The sequence below is a fragment of the Meles meles genome, chromosome 3, assembly GCF_922984935.1.
Source record: "Meles meles chromosome 3, mMelMel3.1 paternal haplotype, whole genome shotgun sequence".
Taxonomy (NCBI): Eukaryota; Metazoa; Chordata; class Mammalia; order Carnivora; family Mustelidae; genus Meles; species Meles meles.
In genome coordinates this window covers 109,312,409-109,335,215 of record NC_060068.1, presented here as the reverse complement: position 1 = coordinate 109,335,215, position 22,807 = coordinate 109,312,409, and the positions used below count along the sequence as shown (strand labels likewise).

Sequence of the window (22,807 nt, the reverse complement as noted above, 5' to 3'; positions counted from 1 at the left end):
AGTTACTAAATACAGCCTTTTGGGACTTTTCTTTATTACGAGGATAAGTTCACAAATACTATGGAAAGAATCATATGAATGGTTATGTACACAGCTGACTGAACTGAGAATGGATATTCATTTTATATAGCGAAAGGCAAAAGGGTTATGAGAAATTGAACCAACTTTCGATAAGAGATTCAAAATGAAATCTTCGGTCACTAGAAAACCTGTTTTCACAGGTATTGCATGTTTTCTCTGAATTCACAGAACATACACTAATATATGCTAACGGGAAAAAGTATAGTGTCTTACTCTTTTTTTGTGTATGTGATGAGAAATTCTTTCATACAAGGACTAAAGTGAAGATAGTGAAATGAATCTATTCATTCACTATTGAATGTATCCCAAGCACTCTGATGCTTTCATTTCAGTGTGGATCACGGTGTGATTTTGAATGTGATACATTTTATAGCAAAGTTTACAGGAGAAAATTGATCTGTCATATGGGTACAATAGAACAGTTTTAATCCCAACATAATAATTTTATTTAGAAATCTAAATGTTAAATATTAAGGAAGTGGATGTGTGAAATAGAGTTGGGCTGGTTAAAATCGTGTGTAATGGTGTATACATACATGTACACACACACACAGATATATACACACACACATACTGTGTTCTAGTGTTTAGTGTGGCAAAAATGTCCTAATGAAAATTTAAAAAGCTTTGAAGCTGAGTAAGGCTGCCATAATAAATGTAAATTTTTTTTACAGTAGTAGTAAATCCTTAGTCTTTCATAACCTGTTGACTTGACTTAGCTCAATTGAGAGAAGAGAGGGTTAAAAATAGATGAAGTTAATAAGATATGTTAAGTGGCAGAAAAAATCAGTTTGAAAATGAGCATATTGAACAGGATTATCCCTGGTCTCTGAAACTGTATAATCTTGTGATAATATAATGATTGGAATATTTTGGAGAAGTCAGAGATATGGAGAATAATGGAAAAGATCTTTAAGGGAAGAATATTCCTTGGTGGGAGGCTTTCTTTTTAGGAGGAAGTATGTACAGTGTTTAGGAGTGTGGGTGGAGCTAGACTGCCCCGGTTCAGTTCCTGGCTCTGTTTCTTATCTATTGAAATAAGCAAGTCACATTTAATTTCCCTTTGCCTGTTCTCTCATCTGTAAAATGAGAATAATGTAATTTACTACATGTGTCTGTCTTGAGATTTTAATCTTTTTTGGTCTCTCAGTGTAAGGTCCTTAACTGTGCTTGATGTAGTGTTCAGTAAATGTTAGTAGTTTATTACTATTACCATCATTATCGTCATCATCATTGAAGGAACTGATTTTCTGGAAAGGAAGCTGTTGGATTCGTTGGAATAGCTACATTCTTTTAAGAAAACTGGATGTCCAAAAGTCTGTAAGTAACTTTTCAAGATCATTGATGTGGTTTTGTCTTTTTAAGTGGTAACAATGCAGACCATGTCCCCTGCTTTGTGCAGAGAATTTCCAGCATACCACAGTGGAGGAGAGGTTCATAAGGGTAACTTAATTCATCAAGTGCATCTCATGCCACATGTAGGTTTTCCTGAATAATTGGTCCTTAAAAAGCCTATTTAAAATGAAACCATTTAGGGGCATCTGAGTGGCTTGGGTAAGCAGATGCCTTTTGCTAAGGTCATAATCACAGGATCCTGGGATCAAGTCCCTTGTTGGGCTCTCTGTTCAGTAGAGCCTGCTTCTCCCTCTCCCTCTGCCTCTCCTCCCACTGGTTTTCTCTGTCTCTCTCTCATGTGCTCACTCTCCTCTCTCAAATAAATAAATAAAATCTTTTGAAAAATCTTTTAAAAAAGGAAACCATTTAAAATTTGATCTGTATTTTAAACTAAATTGTAAATTACAGGTCTGATTGGGACTTTATTTTCAAAAATTAAAATTTTAGAAAAACATTAGGTTATATTGTAAACATGTATTCTTAAAATGAACAAAGAATGAATCAAGTTTGATGGATAGGCTTATTTTTAAATTTTTTTTTTAAGAGAGTGCATGAGCTGGAGGTGGAGGCAGTAGGGGGGCGGTAGACAGAGGGAGAGAGTCAGTCCTAAGCAGGCAAGCTTCATGTACCCTGCGGATGCTGACATGGGGCTTGATCTCAGGACCCTGAGATCTTGACCTGAGTCGAACTCACTGAACCACCCAGGCGCCCCTAATAGGTGTAATTTTTCTCACAATAATTTAATAGCATGATAGGGCATCCTTTGTGTTTGTCATTTGTGCTACTAACATAAAGAGCATTTTTATTTTTTTACAAATATATCCATAAAAAATAAACCTTGATTTTACTAAGGACCAAGGTTAATCCTTTGAGAGTGAAGGTACTCTCCTTCCACAAAGAGAGGCTTGCTTAATGTAAATGTAAAAGGGTTGAATTCCCCAAGTTCATTGTTCCTCATCAGTGCAAACTCACTGTAGGAGTACCTTCCATCTTGGCGGTATTTCATCACTCCCATGCCTGTGGGTCTCTTGGAGGCAAAGGGAACTGCAAATCTGAGGCTTATGCTGCTTGCTGTGCCATGAGTGATTAAGTCCTTTGTCTCTGGCTTAGGAGTCTTGTGGCCTTTGTCAGCATCCATGAAACAGTTAACAAATTAACTTACTTGCTTGGGGGGCTGGTATTTGAATAAACTTTGTGAAATCTTACTGTATTTTGCAAACTTTGCACTTTCAGTGGTGGTTTTTTTAAGTTATTATGGTGAAGAAGATGGTAGTGAATGGGAACCAGTTTTTTGTTTTTTTTTTTTTTTTAAGATTTTATTTATTTGTCAGAGAGAGAGAGAGAACACAGGCAGACAGAGTGGCAGGCAGAGGAAGAGGGAGAAGCAGGCTCCCTGCCCAGCAAGGAACCCGCTGCGGGACTCGATCCCAGGACACCGGGATCATGACCTGAGCTGAAGGCAGCCACTTAACCAACTGAGCCACCCAGGCGTCCCTGGGAACCAGTTTTTAAGTGATCAGTTCACTAACAAGTTTTTTGAAGACTTTTTTATAAATCTTAAGGTGTATAGCTCAGTGAACTTTTACTTAGGTGTACATCTGTGTCATCATCACCCAAATCAAGTTGTAGAATATTTCTTTCTCCCCACAAGGCTCTCTTGTGCCCACTTAGTAACCTTCTTGTCTTTGATGACATAGATTAGTTTTGCCTGTTTTTGAGAAGAAATGATATACTGTGTGATCTTTTATATCTGATTTCTGTATAATTATATCTCTGTATAACTTGTCTGTGCCATTCATCCGTGTTTCTCATATGTTAGTTTGTTCTTTGACATTGCTGCAAAGTAGATTATTCCTTGAAGTTATTACTATGATTTATTGTCCCACTCTACTGTTGATGGATATTTGAGTTATTTCCAATTTGGGGCAAATAAAAGTAAAAATAAAGTTGCTTTGAACATGTACTTGTCTTTTGATGACAATAGCACCTGTTTTTGTTGGATATATACCTAGGGATGGAATTGCTGGGTCAGAGAGATTTATGTGTAACATAGAGTGATATTTCACTGTTTTCTTTATAATTTTTTTCTTTAAAAATTTTTTTTCTGATAACTAATAATGTTGAGCCTATTTTACCATCTAATGGCCACTGTAATATTTTCTTATGTGAAATGCCTGATCAGTTCTTTTGCTTATTCATCAGTAAATTTTTATGATGAATTTTGTTCCTCTTTTTTTTTTTTTTTTAAGATTTTATTATTTGACAGACAGAGATCACAAGTAGGTGGAGAGGCAGGCAGAGAGGGGAGGAAGCAGGCTCCCCGCTGAGCAGAGAGCCCAGTGCAGGGCTCAATCCCAGGACCCTGGAGCCTGGGATCATGACCTGAGCAGAAGGCAGAGGCTTTAACCCACTGAGCCACCCAGTTGCCCCCTCTTTTTAACTTTGTGAGACTTAGATAATGAGTACTTGGATTACTTGCTCATACCACTCACACAGTTTGCAAAGTTACAAAATCTTTTTGGAAAGAACACCATGTGAGATGTTTCTAAAATTTTTAATCATCTAATATTTAAAGATTTGAGTACCTGGTTTGCGCCTACTCCTTTCCCAGTGCTAGTTTTACGAAAACACTAATATTGAGTCTTAGGTTTTTGGAATCTGACACCCATTCGTTTTTCTGAAATCGGTCTTGAAGTTGAGCTAATGACATCCTCATTTACCAGTCATTATCTCTCTTGCCCTTCCCCCATTCCATGCCTCTCCCCAAAGGTAACTGCAATGATGAATTAGTATGTAGCCTTCTAGTCCTTGTTCTGTGTGTACATGCAGAAGTAACTTTTCCTTTTTTTTTTTTTTTTTTTTGGTTAATACATAATATGGTTAGTATTTGATGATGATGATGATGATAGTAAGATTAGTAGTTAAAATTTATTAAGCACCTTCTAGTGGTTAACTACAATATGTTATCAGGTCTTCAAGCTTTTCTCCTCTTGTTCTCATTTTTTTTTTTTTAAACTCTGCCTTGTGTATGATATTCTGTAATACCATTGTATCTAATTCTAAGCTCCTCCTTTTAATGCTACTTCATTGGTAACTTTTTTCTCTTCCCTACCAGTCAGTGTTCTCTAATATGCAGGTGTTAACATGCCACCCTTTTCTTTCTGTTAAAAACCCGTTTTTTATTATTGTTTCAGATGTTTGTGCAAAATCTTAAATCTCTTTCTCATCTTTTCCTTGCCAAACCTGTATGTCTACTCATGACCCTTTTCCAGTAGAGTTAACCATTTTCTCCACTGACTAAACTACTTTCTGAGTGTCCTTAATTCTGCTAATGGGGTTATCATTATCTTAGTCACCTGGGTTAAAATTTGAAGTTTTCGTTAATTTCAAGGTACAGTTGATAGAAAAATCAATGACCATTCGTTAAATATTCCTCTAATATGTGGTATGATGCATGGAATAGTGCCAGGTGCTGAAGACTTCCTCCTGGAAGGATTTTATATTCCATCTGGAAAGTTAAGATCTGTTTTTATCACTGTCCTATTAATTTTTATGATATTCAATAGCCTCTTTAGAATCTGGTGGTAAAGGGATTTTTCACCAAAGGGGGTGGCCCTGGGCTCATTATTGAGGAGGACTGAGATTTCTCTTGGAAAACCCAGATGGGCAAAAGTATAGGAATTTGGGCTGGTATATAAAGTGGTGGGTGTGTTAGGTTGGTACTAGATCCAGCCTTTTTTTTTTTTTTTTTTTTTTAAAGAGAGGGAGTGGGGAGGGCCAGGGAGTGGGAGAGAAAGAGAGAATGTTAAACCGGCTCCATGCCCAGTATGGAGCCCAACACGGAGCCCAACACAGGGCTTGATTTCATAATCCTGAGATGAGGACTTGAGCCAAAAATAAGAGTTGGATGCTTAACCCACCCAGGTGCCCCAGATCCATATGTGCACACATATTTAATTATTTTTTTTAAATATTTTATTTAGAGAGGATGTGCATGTGTGCAATGTTGGTGGGGCAGAGGGAGAGAGAATCTTAAGTAGGCTCCATGCTCAGCGTGGAGCCCGACATGGGTCTCCATCCCATGACCCCATCCCATGACCCTGAGATCATGACCTGAGCTGTGAAAGCAGAAGTTGAGTGTTGACTGAGCCACCCAGGCGACCCTACATATTTTATTACTTGAACATTTCAGTCACTTAGGAGCCATCATCCCTTTTTACAAAAGAATTGTAGAATTAGAAAGAGTGATACCCGGTCATGGTCTTATATCTTGTCAGGGACAGAATCTGATAATTTTCCGTTTTTTATCACTCTATTTTATACAAATTTAAAAATTGTGAATATTTTGAGTTATGGAATATTTTAACATAGAAAAGAAGAGAGAATATAACATCTCATGACTTGCCAAACTTTTAAAATCTGGCTTTAAAACAGCTGAAGCTTTTCCATTCTTTGTCCTTTTTTCCTTTTAGCAGTGGCAACCAGTACTCATTGTCCTGAGACTGGTGTGTATCATTTTTATCCATGCTTTTTTTCTCTTACCATATCTGTCCATATCCATAAATACCGTGTTTTGTTTTAACCTTCACACGGTTGCTCTGGTAAAGAAATGTGTATTTTTCCAAGTTGCTTTTCTTTAGCTTACTCACTCAACTACTTGCTTGCTCATTCATTTAATAAATAGGCACTATTCTCAGTCTAGGGGAATTTGATGCTGGATAAGGAAGATGAAGCTACCTGCCTACTAACATTTCAGTGAGAAAGACATATAATAAGTAAATAAAATTAATATGTTGATTAGGTTAGGATAAATACCATGAAAAGTGAGCACGGTCAGGAAGTAGAGAATGATGTAGGAGTGTGATATATGCTATTTTAGAAAAAGTGGCCAGGGAAGTCCTTTTTCAAGAAGTGACATTTGAACAGCTGAATTAATCGAAAGAGTAAGCATGTTAAATAAGATGAGGGAGAATTCCAAGGAAGGAAACATCAAGAGCAAAGGCCTTAAGGTAGAAATAACTTTGTAGCACTTGAGAAATGGAAAGGAGTGGTTAAGTGCAAAGTTAGGTAGGAGAATGTACAGAATGACTTTGGAGGAAAGGCTAAAGGCCAGATCATGTAGGCCCTATAAAGTGATGTTAAGGAGTTTGGATACCAAGTGTAATGGCAAGCCACTGAATAATCTTTGAGCAGAGGAATGACATAGTTTGACATACTTATAAGATTACTTTTATACTAGAATTCTGCGTAGTAGAAAAGAATGTGGAAGCACTTTCTATATTGGAATGGGAAGATCTTGAACATATATTGTTCATATGTTTCTCTGTACCTGTTTCTTTTTTAGACTACCGCTATGTAAAAAAAGATTTTCTGTATATATTTGTATTTGTTTGTATTTGTGTTAAATTTCTCTGTAAGGGCCTGAAAGACAGATACAAAAGGATTACCTGTGAGAAGGGGAATTGATTGATGATGGGGAGAAAAATGAGAAAGAAACTGAGCACTCTGTACTTTTTTGTATGTCCAGAAAATTTTTAAAAATCATAGAGAAGTGTATACACATCTTAAGTATCCCACTGGCTGGATTCTCACAAACTGAGCTCCCCAAATAATCACCCATAGGAGAACCAGAACTTCACCAGGATGGCCGAAACTCAGATTTTCTTCTAGTTAATACCCTTCCTTTAAGGGAAACCACCTGCCTGACCTCTAATAAAGCGTGCATTAGTTTTACCTCCTCATTGTACTGACACTTGTAACTCTGTTTTCTTCACACCAATTTTAGATTATTTACTATTTTTATTTTAGTATTATGCAAGTAATGTGTTAATAGATTCCCTTTGTGTAAAGCTTTAAACAATACAGAAATACATAAAACAAATCACGAGGACCCCTTTCTCTCTCTTGCCCTTCCCCCATTCCATGCCTCTCCCCAAAGGTAACTGCAATGATGAATTAGTATGTAGCCTTCTAGTCCTTGTTCTATTTGTACACACAGAAGTAACTTTTCCATTTTTTTTTTTTTTTGGTTAATACATAATATGGTTAGTATTTGATGATGATGATGACAATGATAGTAAGATTAGCAGTTAAAATTTATTAAGCACCTTCTAGTGGTTAACTACAATATGTTACCTGGTCTTCGAACTTATCTCCTCTTGTCCCTTTCATCAACTTAATCTCTTCATTGCTAATATATTCTCTCCCCACACACATGCACTACCCCATCTGGTCCCTATTATGTTCCGGTGTTACTGGGTAAGATCTCATTTAGCCAGACCTATCTATTGTCTACTTTAGGAAATGCTCTATTCATGTTTGCCAACAGATATTTTTGTTGTTGTTGTTTGTGTCCCTATGTCTTTGAAGTTTCTCTTGTCTTAGACAAGCCAATGATACTTTGGCTTACTCTGTTACCTTTACTCTCTGGTCCAGATGGCTTTTATCCTGTATTCTTGATGTAGCTACAGCTGAGCTCAGCTCTTTTAGCACATAACACTTCACAGTCTGTGACCTGTTACTGACACTTTTAGTCTTTCCTTGTATTTCTTTAGTTTAATATGGTCAGTTTTGCCTACCTGGCAAAAATTACCCCATTGTAGGGTTGGGAAGTCTATCCACACAGAAGGAGTATTTACTTTACCTTTGTGCACCTTTGCACCCATTGTTCTAGGTTCTAACCATGGTTCATGGCAGTCTGGGTAGCCAGTGCTGGTTGATCATCTTGGCACTTACTACATCTCAGTAAGTGTATGTTGAATGAATGAATCAGTTGGCTCTTAAGATGAAACATAATTTGGTGTGTCTTTTTTTCTTTTTAAGCACCATCATGGCAGTGTACAGTGTATGGCTCATAGCAAGCAATTAGATGTTATTTGTTGAATTCAACTCAGTTTTATTTTAATTTATGTTTGCCTGGGTTTTAACTGAACACATGTATTCTTTTCTGGGAAGATTTGTCCCAATCCAGAATGGTCTTGATGCCAGATTTTGGTAGATATTGTCAAAGACAGAGCTGCAGCATTATTTCCAATTTTAGGCACAAGAAAAGGAGCCTCTTGGCTTCCAATTTGTTACTGACATCCTTTTTCCAAACATTACTCCTGCTGTTTCACTAGCTACTCATTGTCTGTAGTTGGCTGTGCAGTGACCACAGGGAATTGTACCCATTCTTATCGGTGCAGTGCCGCTGCACATCACTTCCTCTTGTCATCATCTCCAAGAACTTGGTAAAGGTACAGCGGGGCAGTCTGCCTAGAGCAGGTTCTTTAACTTAGCGTGCCCAAAATATCACAGAAGGCAATAGGAATCACATAATTATAAACTGCCCTCTTCTGGGTTAAACTTTGAATTTATTCTCTTTACATCTATTCAGTGTTTTTAGTTTTAAAAATAGACACTAAGCATTTTTCTGGCAGTTATGTGTGTTACGATTTATATGAGGATTTGTTATCTTATGAAAAAACTAATATAAAATTTGACAAAATTTCCATCTAATAATGTGATTTAAATAGGACTATAGCTTTTGCCCAAACCTTATATAAGTCTATGAAACACTTTACGAACAATAATGACCATAGGAAAAAGATTTCTCTGAAGACTTGTAGACATTAGGACATAATGTGTTCAAAATTGACATGGCATGACATGGGTTTCAGTGACGGGAAATACTTCAGAATCAGACTTTAGAAGGGTATTGTGGGCTTATTGGCCTGAGGAAGGGAAATGAAAGTCTAGAGTTTACTTGTTTGGAAAATATATAGGAGAGAAGGTAGAGCAATCTGTTTTGCTTTCGGTTGTTATTTGGCATTGCCAGTGAGTTATTTGTTCATGTTGTGAAGAAAGGAAATGAGTGATCACAGGACTTAAGGGAAAATTTCTTTTTCTAGACTTGGGTTTTTTGTAATAATGCTTTTCTGCTCATATTTAAAAATAACATACTTTCTAATTATATTGATTTAAGTGTACATTAATTACCTGCATTTAAGTTAGGGGTCTTATCCTTTTCCCTCTTTCTCTTTCAGGACTTGAATCAATGAAAGAATCTTATGGCACTTATGAAGATAAATGTCACTCCTCCCTTTTTAATTGGAACTTCTGCTTAGAACCTCTATGTGATTTTCCATCTGTGAGCTGTTCTTTGAGTAGCCACTGACTTTGAGTTGCAGGAAGGTCTCTGAAGATTTATATCAAATGACGTCAATGGCCAGCTTGTTTTCCTTTACTAGTCCAGCAGTAAAGCGATTGTTGGGCTGGAAGCAAGGTGATGAAGAGGAGAAATGGGCAGAAAAGGCAGTCGATGCTTTGGTGAAAAAGCTAAAAAAGAAAAAGGGTGCCATGGAAGAATTGGAGAAAGCCTTGAGCAGTCCAGGACAGCCAAGCAAATGTGTCACTATTCCCAGATCTTTAGATGGACGCCTGCAGGTTTCCCACAGAAAAGGTTTACCCCATGTTATATACTGTCGTGTTTGGCGCTGGCCCGATTTGCAGAGTCATCATGAGCTAAAACCGTTGGATATTTGTGAGTTTCCTTTTGGATCTAAGCAGAAAGAAGTTTGTATCAACCCATACCACTATAAGAGAGTGGAGAGTCCAGGTAGGTTTTATCTTGAGAACATTTACGAAAACTTGTCTCTTTCCAATTTATAGTTCAGTGGATTTAGTAATTAAAAGGCCATATTACATATTAGCCTTATGTTTCCTTCCTAAAGATTTTAATCTTGGAAGAAATGGTGGATTTTGAATTTAGCTTTTTGTGTATAGATAAAATAGCTCCCAAGTAGCTAATTCTAATTCATGTTCACTATAAGCAGTCAGTCATATGTACATGAATCAGTTGGAGTCAGTCATTTGTATGCCTTGCCTTTCCTGTGGATGACATGTCTCTCTTTTTTTTTTTTTTTTTTAAAGATTTTATTTATTTATTTGACAGACAGAGATCACAAGTAGGTAGAGAGGCAGGCAGAGAGAGAAAGGGGGAAGCAGGCTCCCCGCCAAGCAGAGAGCCCGATGCAGGGCTCAATCCTAGGACCCTGAGATCATGACCTAAGCTGAAGGCAGAGGCTTAACCCACTGAGCCACCCAGGCACCCCAACATGTCTCTATTTTATCTAAAACCCAAGTCCGTATGTGTACTACATCCCATTCCTTTTTGTCTACTCGAGAACTTTGTTCGTACAGTTATCACCCCTCTCCCCAGGATTACATTTTCCCTCTCTGTAGACTATTTCTGTCAGCACATAAGCATGTCATGCTACTGCCCATCCTAGACAGAAGTTAAAAAAGAATTTTGGTCCCAACTCCATTCACATCCCCTCACCCCTAGTCTCCTGTACTGTTTCTTTGAGTCTTTTTATAGGAGTCTCCTTTTTTTTTTTTTTTTTTTTAAATCTCTACGTTACTTTCTTCCCATTCTTTCTGGGCACTCCCTCTGCTTAGTCTGTCTTCCTTACCATTTGACTTGTCAAGATCGCTGGTGACTGCCTTCTGGCTGGAGGGGTCTTTCTCAGACCTCATCTCATTTGCATTTTCAGCATCATTTGAGATGTGCCTCAACAGAGGCACTTGCTTTCCTTCTCTCCCACTCACAACTTTTTCTTCATTGGCTTCTGAAACATGACACTCTTTTAGTTCTACTTCACTGGCTCTTTTTGCTTAGTCGCGTTATTGGCTTATTTTCCCATTTTCACATGACTCAGTCCCTAGACCTTTTCTACATCTGTATTTTTCCTCTGTGGGCTCTCATGTGGTCACGTGTCATAAAACCATAAGCTCATTCTCATGTTTTGAACTCCAGAGAACTTCTCCTTTTGAGTTTTAGACTTCTGTATTCAGTTGCCCACTTGACATCTCCACTTGAATGTCTCTAAACATGTCAGATTTAATATGTCTAAATAGGACTTTTGATTTTTTTCCCCCACCGAGTCTTTTTTACCTCTAGTTTTCCTGGTCGAAGTAAATGGTACCAGCATTCATGTAATTGCTACCTAAAAGTCATTTTTTTTTCCTCTTCTCTGAAGCCCTCATTTAAGTTATGAACAAATGCTATTTGCTGTACCTTCAGAATATATCTTAATAATGTCCTTTTATACCATCTCTCAACACCACTACTCTAGGACAGACCATCATCATCTTCTACCTTAAGCAGTGTCCTAATTGGTCTCTGCCTGTATTCTTTCCCCCCATCCTGTTCTATTTTTTGCACAGCAGCCAAAGTGATCTTTAAAAAATAGCAAATCATGGGACACCTGGGTGCTCAGTCAGTTGTGTCCAACTTTTGGTTTCGGCTCAGGTCATGATCTCAGAGTCGTGAAACTGAGCCCCATGTTGGGCCCCATGCTCAGTAGGGAGTCTGCTTGAGATTCCCTCTCTCTCTATATATATATCTAAAGTCAGTTTTTTAAAAAAAAATACCAAATTACATCTGTACATGCTTAAAACACTTAAGACTTTTATCACACTTAGAGCAGATTTCTACAAGACCCTATGTAACCTCTCTTCAGACTTCCCCTGTTCCATGGACTTGGCCTATTCCTGCATCTAGACTTTTTTTCCCTTTTCTCTTTCTCCTACTTAACTCTCAGAGAACATGATCTTTTCATGATACATTTTCTCCCTCCATTCAGTCCTTACTCATGTACCACCATCACTACTTGATGCTGTGTTAGATATTTATTTTATTTACTGACTGATAAAAGCAGGAATTTTCTCTGTCTCACTCTGTACTGCATCACCAGTGCCTAGAATGGTCGTAGTACCTGGCACTTAGTAGGCGGTGCACAATAAATATATTTTTTAATGAATGAATTATATAAGCTGAGATACTAGTTGGGTGCATTAATTATCTTTTGCTACACAACAGATTAAGTGGCTTAATACACGTTTATTACCTCACAGTTTCTGTAGGACAGAAGTCCAGACATGGTTTACCTTGAGTCCTTTGCTAGGCTCTGTTTAAGGTATTGGGTCTCAATGTATGGCTCAGCTAGGGAAAGGTCTGCTTCCCAGCTCACGTGATTGTTGATGGGGTTCAGTTCCTAGTGGGCTCTTGGACTCTTCTTGCTGGTTGTTGACTAGAGGCTGCCTTCATTTGTTTGCCACCTTTTTCATAGGTAACTCGCATTCATGGCAGCTTACTTCTTCAAAGACAGAAGAGAGAGGGTTTTCTTGATAGAAGGGCATTATATTCTTATATTGTGTCACACATAACATCCTATCACCTTTGCCATGTTCTATTGGTAAACAGCAATTCAGAGAGAATACCTTGAGAGGGAGAGGATTTTGCAAGGGTGAATACCTGCCAAGAGGCAGGAATCATGGTGGCCATCTTAGAGTCTGTCTTCCATGCTGGATTTCACATGGAGATAATAAAAGCCTGGTATGGAAATAACACTGGGAATGGAGACTAGCTAAAAGAATGGCAGTGATAGTGCTGTTAGGGTTAAAGACCCACATATGAAATTTTAGTATGTCATGGTGAAAAAAGAAGATTCTGAAAACTCCCAGAGAGAAAAGATGGGACATATAGAAAGGACTCGAAGTGAGAATGTTGGGTTTCTTAGAGCAGTTCTGGATTCCAGAAGATAGTAAAGCAGTGCCCCTAAAATTCAGAGAGAAAAAGTTGTTTATTCTAGAATCTGTAGACAAACAAAAGACAAGACATTTTCATACATGCAAGGACTAAAAATTTATCTTCTTTTTACCTTTTTAAAAAATTCTTAATTATTTGAGGGAGAGAGAAAGAGAATGAGCAGGGGGAGAGGCAGATGGAAAGGGAGAAGCAGACTCTCCATTGAGCAGAGAGCCGATGGGGGTGCATCCCAGGACCTCAGGATCATGACCAGAGCCGAAGGCAGATGCTTAAAGATCTGAGCCACCCAGGTGCCCCCTTCCTTTTACCTTTCTTAGGAAACTAATAGAGCATGAGGTCCAGGAAATGGGTTTCAACAAAAGAGAAGGGAAGTCTAAGGACTTGAGATCTCCAGCAGACTTAAGGATTTAGCAGTCTAGATTGTAGAAGGATGAAGAGTCCAGGGGAAAAATGAGTTAATAGATTACATATTTGTGGCATCTGGAAAATAGTGTTGATAGGAATTTAACAAATCTGCTAGACTTCTGGAAATATTAGTGGTGTGTAATTAAGATTAAGCAAATGAAGTAACAAGTCAATAATCAGCTTTACTTAAAGCACTGTTCAAGAACAAATATAATCATTGTACATACTTGGCTCAGGAATGAATAATATTTGTACAGATAATAAACAGCAAGTGTTGATTTAACCAGCATTTTTAATGTAACTTTATTGAGGGGAATGGGAGTGGGGTAGAATAATGTAAGAAGCTACTTCATTTGCCATAATAGCAAACCGGCAGATGATGTTTTGGCAAATTAATAATGCACAAAATAAATGTTAGAAGAGGTAGCTAAGAGTTTAAATTTGTTGTCTCTGGAAGCTGTATGGGAGGAGACTTAGAAATTGCTGTGTTTGTTATCTCTTGTAGAATCTGCCTTTTTAAACTATGTATTTTGGAGGAAAATAGTCTTTAAAAAGTGATGTGTACAAATAATAGACAAGAGAGAAGTCCATGATTTTAGCTCTGTCTTGAAAAAAAAAAGTAGAAGAATTCTTACTGGGTTGAATTCCTCATTAGTTATTTCACTTAGTCTTTCAGCTTGCTGGCCAGCTAAACATAGAAATTCTTATTGTCTAATGCCCTACTCTCCAGTGGCAGCTGTCCCATCATTCTGTAAAGGGAACAGCAGTTGGTAATACACAGTAGAACGAAACAGTTGTAATCAGATGTTAACCACACAATTACAACACTGATTCAGTACAAAGAAAAGAGATGAAAAACAGTATGAATACTGAGTTACAGAGCCTCTCATTCCTCAGGTACATCCCTACTTCAGGCAGGGAAGTATGATCTAGTTAACTTAAAGACAGATTGATTTTGTTGCTGCTGAATGATGTCAGAGTCAAAGTGAGATTTTTGGAAGTAAAATTACTTTGACAGATATGGGAAAGTTGTATAAGAGATGAACTCATACCATAGAGTTTAAAGAAGTCATGTTTGTTTAGATTTCCTACGGGTGGGGAGGTAGTCAGACATTTCTTTGTGATTGGTCATTTGGGTCTTCAGAGATAGTGTTTGAATAAAGTTAAGCTTTTAAAAAATAGGTCTCTTAAAGTATTTAGGCTTTGTTGGATATGTTTTCATTATGATCATGTGTATAAAACTGATTTTGAATGGAAGACTTCTACTTAGGAAATGTTACTATTTTCACTAGGGAAGATTTGACTGAAGAACTTAAAATGTGAAATCTCTCCAACTAAGAAAGTTGAGGTGTTCAAAATTGGAAACACAGAGGCTTTTGGGGCATCATAATAGCTGACCTCGGCATCACACTCTAATCTCAACTCCTAGTTCAATGCTTAGGCCAACTGTTAATATGCTTTCTTATCCCCCTGCTGAAGTCTCCCCATCTCCTTCTCTGCTGTCCTGCACCTGGCACCCCCTGTTCTTCAATGTCCAATCAGATGTAATCTTTTCCAAAACATTTTGTTTGATTATTGCTAGATGGAAGTGCTCACCTCTATTGAACTCTCATTACATTAAATTCTTTGTGTTAGGATTGTTTTTAAATATGCCTTCTCTCCTCTAACAGGAGTGGTATCTTTCCTGGATTTTCCGTTTTCCAGAGCTCTTTATGCAGGCCTAAATCCTTAGAGTGCTTTTGGTTAGTTATTATGTAAATATACATTAAGGTTCTACAAAGCAGCCATTCCTGAAAGTAAATTGTTTTAATAGGTTTACAATTCTACCGAATCCTTTCTATCTGTCCTTTAATATGTTTGGGATATTTGCTTTAGTCTTTGCTGACAGATGACTTTTGATTTTTTGTCTTTCAGTCTTACCTCCAGTATTAGTGCCTCGTCACAATGAATTCAATCCACAACACAGCCTTTTGGTTCAGTTTAGAAACCTGAGCCACAATGAGCCGCACATGCCACAAAATGCAACGTTTCCAGATTCTTTCCACCAGCCCAACAACACTCCTTTCCCCTTATCTCCAAATAGCCCTTATCCCCCTTCCCCTGCTAGCAGTACATATCCCAATTCCCCAGCAAGTTCTGGACCAGGAAGTCCATTTCAGCTCCCAGGTAAGAATTTATTTTATTGATTAAAACGATGACCCTTGAGAATCAGTGGTTGTTCTTATACTGCCGGCCCTCTGGTGAATTGTTACATGCTAAGAAATGGCTATTTTTGACTCTGTGTTCTTTGGTAATTATGTGATTTCAGAAGAGTTTTGGATTTTGTTTTGCTGTGTACCATATGTTTTTTAAAAACGGAAATGGCCATATTTTTCACAGCAATAGAAAAAAACAATCTTAAAATTTATGTACAGCCATAAAAGACTCAAGAATAGCCAACGCAGTCTTAAGAAAGAAGAATCAAGCTGGAGGCATCGCATTGCCTGATTTCAAACTATATTACAAAGTTATAGTAATTTTTCAAACAAATTTTTAAAAAATTGAAGTATAATTAACTTACTGTTTTAAAGGTACTATAATTAAAACAGTGTGGGATTAGCATTAAAACAGACCTGTAGGTCAGTGGAGCAGAAGAGAGAGCACAGAAATAAACCCACACTTAGATGGACACTTAATTTATGACAAGGGAGCCCAGAATATGCAGCGGGGAAAGAAGAGTCTTCAGTAAATGATGTTGGGAAAATACAGCCACGTGCAAAAGAATGAAGCTGGACTACTGACACTATACACAAAATTAAGTCAAAAGAGATTAAAGAACTTGAACATAAGACCTAAAATCATAAAACTCCTAGAACAAAACAGGCAGGCAGCTCCTTGACATTGGTCTTGGTGCTGATTTTTTGAATTGACCTCAAAAGAAGCAAAAAATAAACAAATAGGACTACATCAAACAAAAAAATTTCTGCACTGCAAAGGAAACCATTAATAAAATGAAAAGGCAACCTACTGAATGGGAGAAAATACTTGAAAATCATATATCTGATGAGGGGATAATATGGGAAATTCGTAATTCCTACAGCTCACTAGCACAAAAACAAACATTCCAACTGAAAAATGGGCAGAGGACCTGAATAGGCCTTCTTCCCAAGAAGACATACACATGATCAACAGGTACAGGAAAAGGTGCTTTGCATCACGAATCATCAGGGAATTACAACTTGAAACCACAATGAGTATATATCTATCACCTTATACCTATTAGAGTAGCTATTATCAGAAATACTAGAGATAACAAGCCTTGTCAAGGATGTGGAGAAGAGGAAAACCTCATGCAGTTGGTGGGAATGCAGATTGGTACAGCCACTGTGAAAAGCAGTATGGAATCTCCCAAACTGCGGGTTGCTGGTGGGGAGGGGGTTGGTGGAATGGGGTAACTGGGTGATGACATTAAGGAAGACACATACTGCAATAAGCACTGGATATTATATAGTACTGATGAATCACTGACGTCTTCCTCTGGAACCAGTAATATATGTTGATTAATTGAATTTAAATTAAAAAGAAGAAAAACAGTATGGCATTTCCTCAGAAAATTAGAAATAGAAATGCCATGTAATCCAGTAATTCCATTTTTTGTTACTTATCTGAAGGAAACAAAAACGCTGACTTGAGAACATATGCAGTCCCAGGTTCATTGCAGCATGATTTATAATAGGACACAGAAGCAACATAAGTGTCCATCGATGGATGAATGGATAAAGAAAATTGTGGTATATTCAGCCATAAAGAAGAATGAAATCTTGTCATTAGTGACAACATGGCTGGACCTTGAGGGTATTAAGCTAATGAAGTAAGTCAGGAAAAGACAAATATCATATAATTTTACTTTTATGTTGAATCTAAAAAAAAAACAAAAACAAGAAACCCAGACATTGACATTGAGAACAGGTTGGTAGTTGTCAGAGGCAAGAGGTAGGAGAAATGGATGAACTGCTTTTGTTTTTTGTTTTTTTTTTTTAGTTGAAATAAATTGAACATTGTTAAAAAAGCAAACAGAGTTTTGGAGAGATGATCCTTTAAGAACAGTAAAAAAATCCACTTTCTCCTTTCATCCTGTCTTCTTTCTCTCACTGTTTGATTTTTCTTGATAGCCTATATTACAGCCCAACAGACTGTCTGTATTTATATTCTGTCCTTTCCTCCTCTCCCTTTCTTGACTATAAACTCCATGAGAAAGGGAATTTTAGCCTTTTTTTTAAATTGCTACATCCCCAGTCCCTATATCAGAGTCTGGTAGATAGCAGACCTTCAATAAATATTTGTGAAATGAATAGGTAAACTTACAGAAATATGTATATATTTATAACTAGCTATGCAAAGTGGCTACCCCTGCAACCTGAGAGTGAAGCCAAATGATGCTAACTTGAAAGGCTTCATAGGGAGTCCATATACATGAAAGCAGTGTTCTAACAGATTATCAAAAACCTGAAGACAGAAAAAGACTATGTGTTTGATGACTATGATGTGGAGTGGGTATTCTGGAAAACTGGAAGTGTATTTAGGTATCATTGGATCATTTATTGGCCCAAACACCCAAATTATGTATTTCTAGGCATTAAAAATGAAAGTTTACCCCCCTCAAAAGAAGTAACCTTGTTTGACTTAAATATTTTCATGTAATTTGTAATATGAAGTACCATTTATTGAGTGCCTTTTGTATAACTGGTGCTGTGATGAAGATACTGCATTAAATATAATCTTCAGAGCAACCATGTGAGATAGTAGTCCGATTATACAGGTGGAGAAAGAAATTGATACTCCCTTCAGGAGTTTAAGTACCTTGCCTGAGCTTTGCGGCCTAGGTTTCTCTGCTCTCAAGTCTGTGCTTTTTGCTTTTTTTTTTTGGTAAACATACAGTGTATTACTTGCTTCAGGGGTACAGGTCTGTGAATAAAACTGTGCTTTTTTAACTTTACTGGTTGTCATATGATTATAGACTTTGGAAAGTTAAAAAGGCACCCCAGTTATCTTTAATTAGGTAATGGATAAACTGGTTTGCCTGGGGAAAGTTCATAAGTAGATTTTATAAAGTGCCCAGATTTTGTTAATGGCCTGTCATATATGGATGCATCATTATGTCACTTTGTCAAGAAATATTTGAATGCCTCCTGTCACAGGTGGAGTCATGGGTAAGTATGTTGTTTCTTGTTTCTTTGTTGCATTGGTTGATGTGGTTTTTTATTTTTTTAAGAAGAATTAAGTATCAACTGTTTAATGTGCTATTAGGTTTTTGTGCCAGAACTAATTTTCATACTTTGCCCTAGATTCAGTTTGATTACAGTTCTGTGTCAAAATATATTTTGTACAAACCTTGGAGTGAAAGAGAAATAGAGCTGTAGCTTCTGCAGCGATTTTAACTACGAGGGATGGAATTCAGATTGTCTAGTTCACATTCAGATGTCCTAAGAATTACCTAATCATTTAGTAAGGCATGACAACCATTTCAGGATATTGAAAAGAATTAAATGTCTACCTGCTGTTCATGTTGGTAGTCCGATCATACAGGTGGAGAGTGTAGTTTTAGTTTTTGGTATTAATTAACAATATACAGTATGTGATCTTGGTAATTTCAAAGTGTTTCTGTAGAGGTACACTCAAACTAGGTTAATCTGCGTCCTTCAGATTGTTCCGTAGTTGTTGCTGTTCCTCCTAGCATGGGTCTGAGCACATAAAGACAAAATTCTTGACCTTGAATTCTATTTTAGTGAATTTCAGCCCTGATCTACTATCCGGGATTGAACCAAATACATGTGGTCCTTTAGCAGGTTTTCAGTAACTAATGGGTGTGCTGTCTTTTCTCCTTTTCTCTTGCCTCAGGTAGCATCCTACATTTTTGTTTGTCTATAATGTTCAGTGACAAACCCTGTTATTAATCTTAGGAACTTTTTAATGCTTTTAGAATACATTTAAGCAGTATGAAGGTACTAACAATTCTTTTGGGACTTTAACTTTTCTCATATTCTTCTTCTTAGCTGATACTCCTCCTCCTGCCTATATGCCACCAGATGATCAAATGGGTCAAGATAATTCCCAGCCAATGGATACAAGTAATAATATGATTCCTCAGATTATGCCCAGTATATCCAGCAGAGGTAAGAGAAATTTTCATCATAATTTGTTGTTACTGCTATTTTGTTTTTAACTTCTTGCCACTTTTTAAAAACTTTATTGAAGTATTGTTTATAAACCATAACATTTATCCATGGGTATGATTCAGTGACTTGTAGTAAATGTATAACGTTTTGTACCATCACCACAATCTAGTTTTAGAACATTTTCATAATCCTTTAAAAAAATAACCTTGTACGCATTTTCAGTCTATCCTTGCTCCTGTCCTCAGCTCCAGACAGCCTCTAAGCTGTTGTCTGTGTATATAGATTTACCTTTTTTAAATATTTCATGGAAGTGGAATCGCATAATGTGTAGTTGTTTGCATCTGGCTTCTTAGCGTAATGTTTTCAAGGTTCTTTGATGTTGAAACATGTATCGATAGTTTTTTCCTTTTTATTGCTGAGCTGTTTTCCATTGTGTAGGTGTACCATATTTTTTTAGCCGTTCACCAGTTGGACATTTGAATTATTTCTAGTTTTTGGCTTGTATGACTACTACTTTAAGGACCATTTGCATATAAGTTTTTTTGTGAGTTTTGTTTTTATTTTTCTTGGGTAAATACCTAAGATTGGAATTTCTGAGTCAATACGGTGAATTTAACTATTTAAGAAAAACTGCCAAATTTCTCCAAAATAGCAGTGCTGTTTTATATTCTTACCACTAACATATGAGGGTTCCAGTTTCTCCACATGCTCTCAATTATTTTTTAAAGATTAATTTATTTATTTGAGAAAGAGAAAGCACAAGCAGGGGGAGCAGCAGAGGGAGAAGGAGTCCAATGAAGTGCTCCATCCCGGGACCCTGGAGTCCTGACCTGAGCTGTATCCCAGGACCCTGGAGTCATGACCTGAGCTGAAGGCAGATGCTTAACCAACTTAGCCCCCCAGACACCCCATCTCCACATGCTCTTGATTCTTGTTACTGTCAGTATTTTGGAAGTACCCATTTTAGTGGGTATAAGGTAGTGTTTCATTGTGGTTTTAATGTGCGCTTCTGTTTAATTTGCATTTAATTTTCTATCATTTCTGTAATCAGTGATGATGATGAGCATTTTTTATTTACTTATTAGCCATTCATGTATCTTTTTTTCATGACATATTTAAATCTCTTGCCCAGTTTCAATTGGGTTGTTTGTTTTACTTTTGAGATGTGAGAGTTCTTTATATATTCTGGTTAGAAGTCCTTCATTAGATATATGATTTGCAGATATTTTTGTTTACTCTGGATTGTTGTTGCATTTTCTTAATGTCTTTTGAAACAGAAAAGTTTTCAACCTTTTTTTTTGTACAACTTTATTTTCTCTTCAGTAAGTTGAAATCCTTGAGGGGTACAATATCACATGGATTCTGTGGCAAATGACTTTAACAGGAAGGTTGCTTGGGAATTTGGCACAAACCAGGCTACTGTTTCCATGAGCACGGGTTACTTTTCCCCAGATTACTCTGGTTTTACACAGATTGCCACCAGGAGTCACTGTGTTGTTCTTTGATTTGTACACAGAAGCACATCTCTTGCCTCCTTAAGAGTTCAATTTCATTTTGAGCATAAACACCTTCAATTTTAAGAAGAGCTGTGCACTCCTTCTAGTTCAGAAGACCTCACTTAACAGCTAGCAAAAATGTCTTTGGACCACAGCCTTCCAGACATATTTGTCAGTTTAGGAGTTCTGTTCCCAGCAGGCCTCTATAGACTGCAAGATGGCAGAAGGAGCTGAAAGTTTTAAATTTTGACAGAGTCTAGTTTATCACTTTTTCTTCCCTTGTTCATGTTTTTTGGTGTGCATCTGGGAAATCTTTGTCTATCCCAAAGCCATGAAAATTTTGTTTTGTCTTATGGAAGTTCGGTAGCCTTAGCTTTTACATTTAGGTCTGTGATTTATTTTGAGTTAAGCTTTCTGTATGGTAGAGATCTAAATTCATCTTTGTGCATGTAGGCATCCATTTGGTTCTAGCACTGTTTTGTTGAAAAGAGTATCTACCATTTCTCCACTGAATTGCCTTGGCATGTTTTTCTGAAATCAGTGGAATAAATGTAAGAGTTTATTATAGGACTCAATTTATTCATTGATTTTTATGTCTGTACTTCATAGTCTTAAAATGCATACTAAAGCTTCATAGTAAGTTTTGAAAATAAAAAGTGTTAATCCTCCAACTTTGTTCTTTTTCAAAATTGTTTAGAAGTTCTGCATTCTTTGCATTTGCCTATTATTTTAGTACCAGTTTGTTAATTTCTGCCTCCCCCCAAATCCCCTCCTTGGATTGTGATAGAGATCACGTTGAATCTAAATCAGTGGGGGAGGTTTTCCATCATCTTCCAGTGCATCGATTTGGTATGTCTTGTCATTTATTTAGATCTTCCAGTGTTCAAGATAAATTTTTTTTACTTTAGCGTCTCTTTATAGATATATTCCGAAGTAAATGGAATTTGGTTTCTTCTTAATTAAATATATTGAAATACAATTGGTTTTTCATATATTAATCTTGTAACCTGCAACCTTGCTGAATTCATTTATAAATTCTGGTAGGGATTTTTATGTGTGTGTGTGTGCTTATCTATCTGGATTCCGTAGGATCTTCTAAATATAAGAATGTGTCAGTGACAAACAGCATATTTTTCTCCCCGCTATCCAATCTGGATGCCTTTAATTTTTTTTTTCTCTCTCTCTCATTATTAGAGGGCATGTATGAAAAACCTATAGCTATCATCACCCTTAATGGTAAAAGCCTAAATTACTATTCCCTGATAATTGGAAACAAGAGAAGGATGTCTGTTCTCACTACTTCTGTTTACCATCGTTCTGGAGGGGCTAGCCATAAACTATTAGTTCTATTCCTAGTTTGCTGAGAATTTTTACCATGAGTGGATGTTGGATTTTGTCAGAAGCTTTTTCTGCATCTGTTGAGATGATCAGATGAGGTTTTTTTCTTTTTTCTATTTAATGTATATTACATGAACTTATTTTCTGATATGAAACCAGGCTTTTATTCCTGGGAATAAAGAATTCCGGGATATTCTCATGTGGTCTTGGTGTATAATTCTTTTTAATACATTTCTAGATTAGATTTACTGATATTTTGTTGAATATTTTTGCGTGTATATTCGTGAGGCAGGGATTGTGATGTCTTTATTTAGCATTGGGGTCAGGGTAATAATGATCTCATGGAA

At 36.9% G+C, this 22,807-nt stretch overlaps 1 protein-coding gene and 1 pseudogene across 1 annotated transcript in view; one reads left to right on the top strand and one right to left on the bottom strand.

Annotated features, from left to right (window-relative positions):
* Positions 1-22,807, top strand: part of SMAD5 (SMAD family member 5) — a 54,376-nt gene that overhangs the window by 12,237 nt on the left and 19,332 nt on the right. The window contains exons 2-4 of the mRNA XM_045999865.1: positions 9,501-10,072; positions 15,386-15,637; positions 19,504-19,623. Coding sequence (XP_045855821.1) covers positions 9,670-10,072; positions 15,386-15,637; positions 19,504-19,623 — 775 coding nt within the window. The 5' untranslated portion in view covers positions 9,501-9,669. The remainder of the gene's footprint in view (positions 1-9,500; positions 10,073-15,385; positions 15,638-19,503; positions 19,624-22,807) is intronic.
* LOC123938322 lies at positions 20,946-21,289 on the bottom strand (annotated as a pseudogene).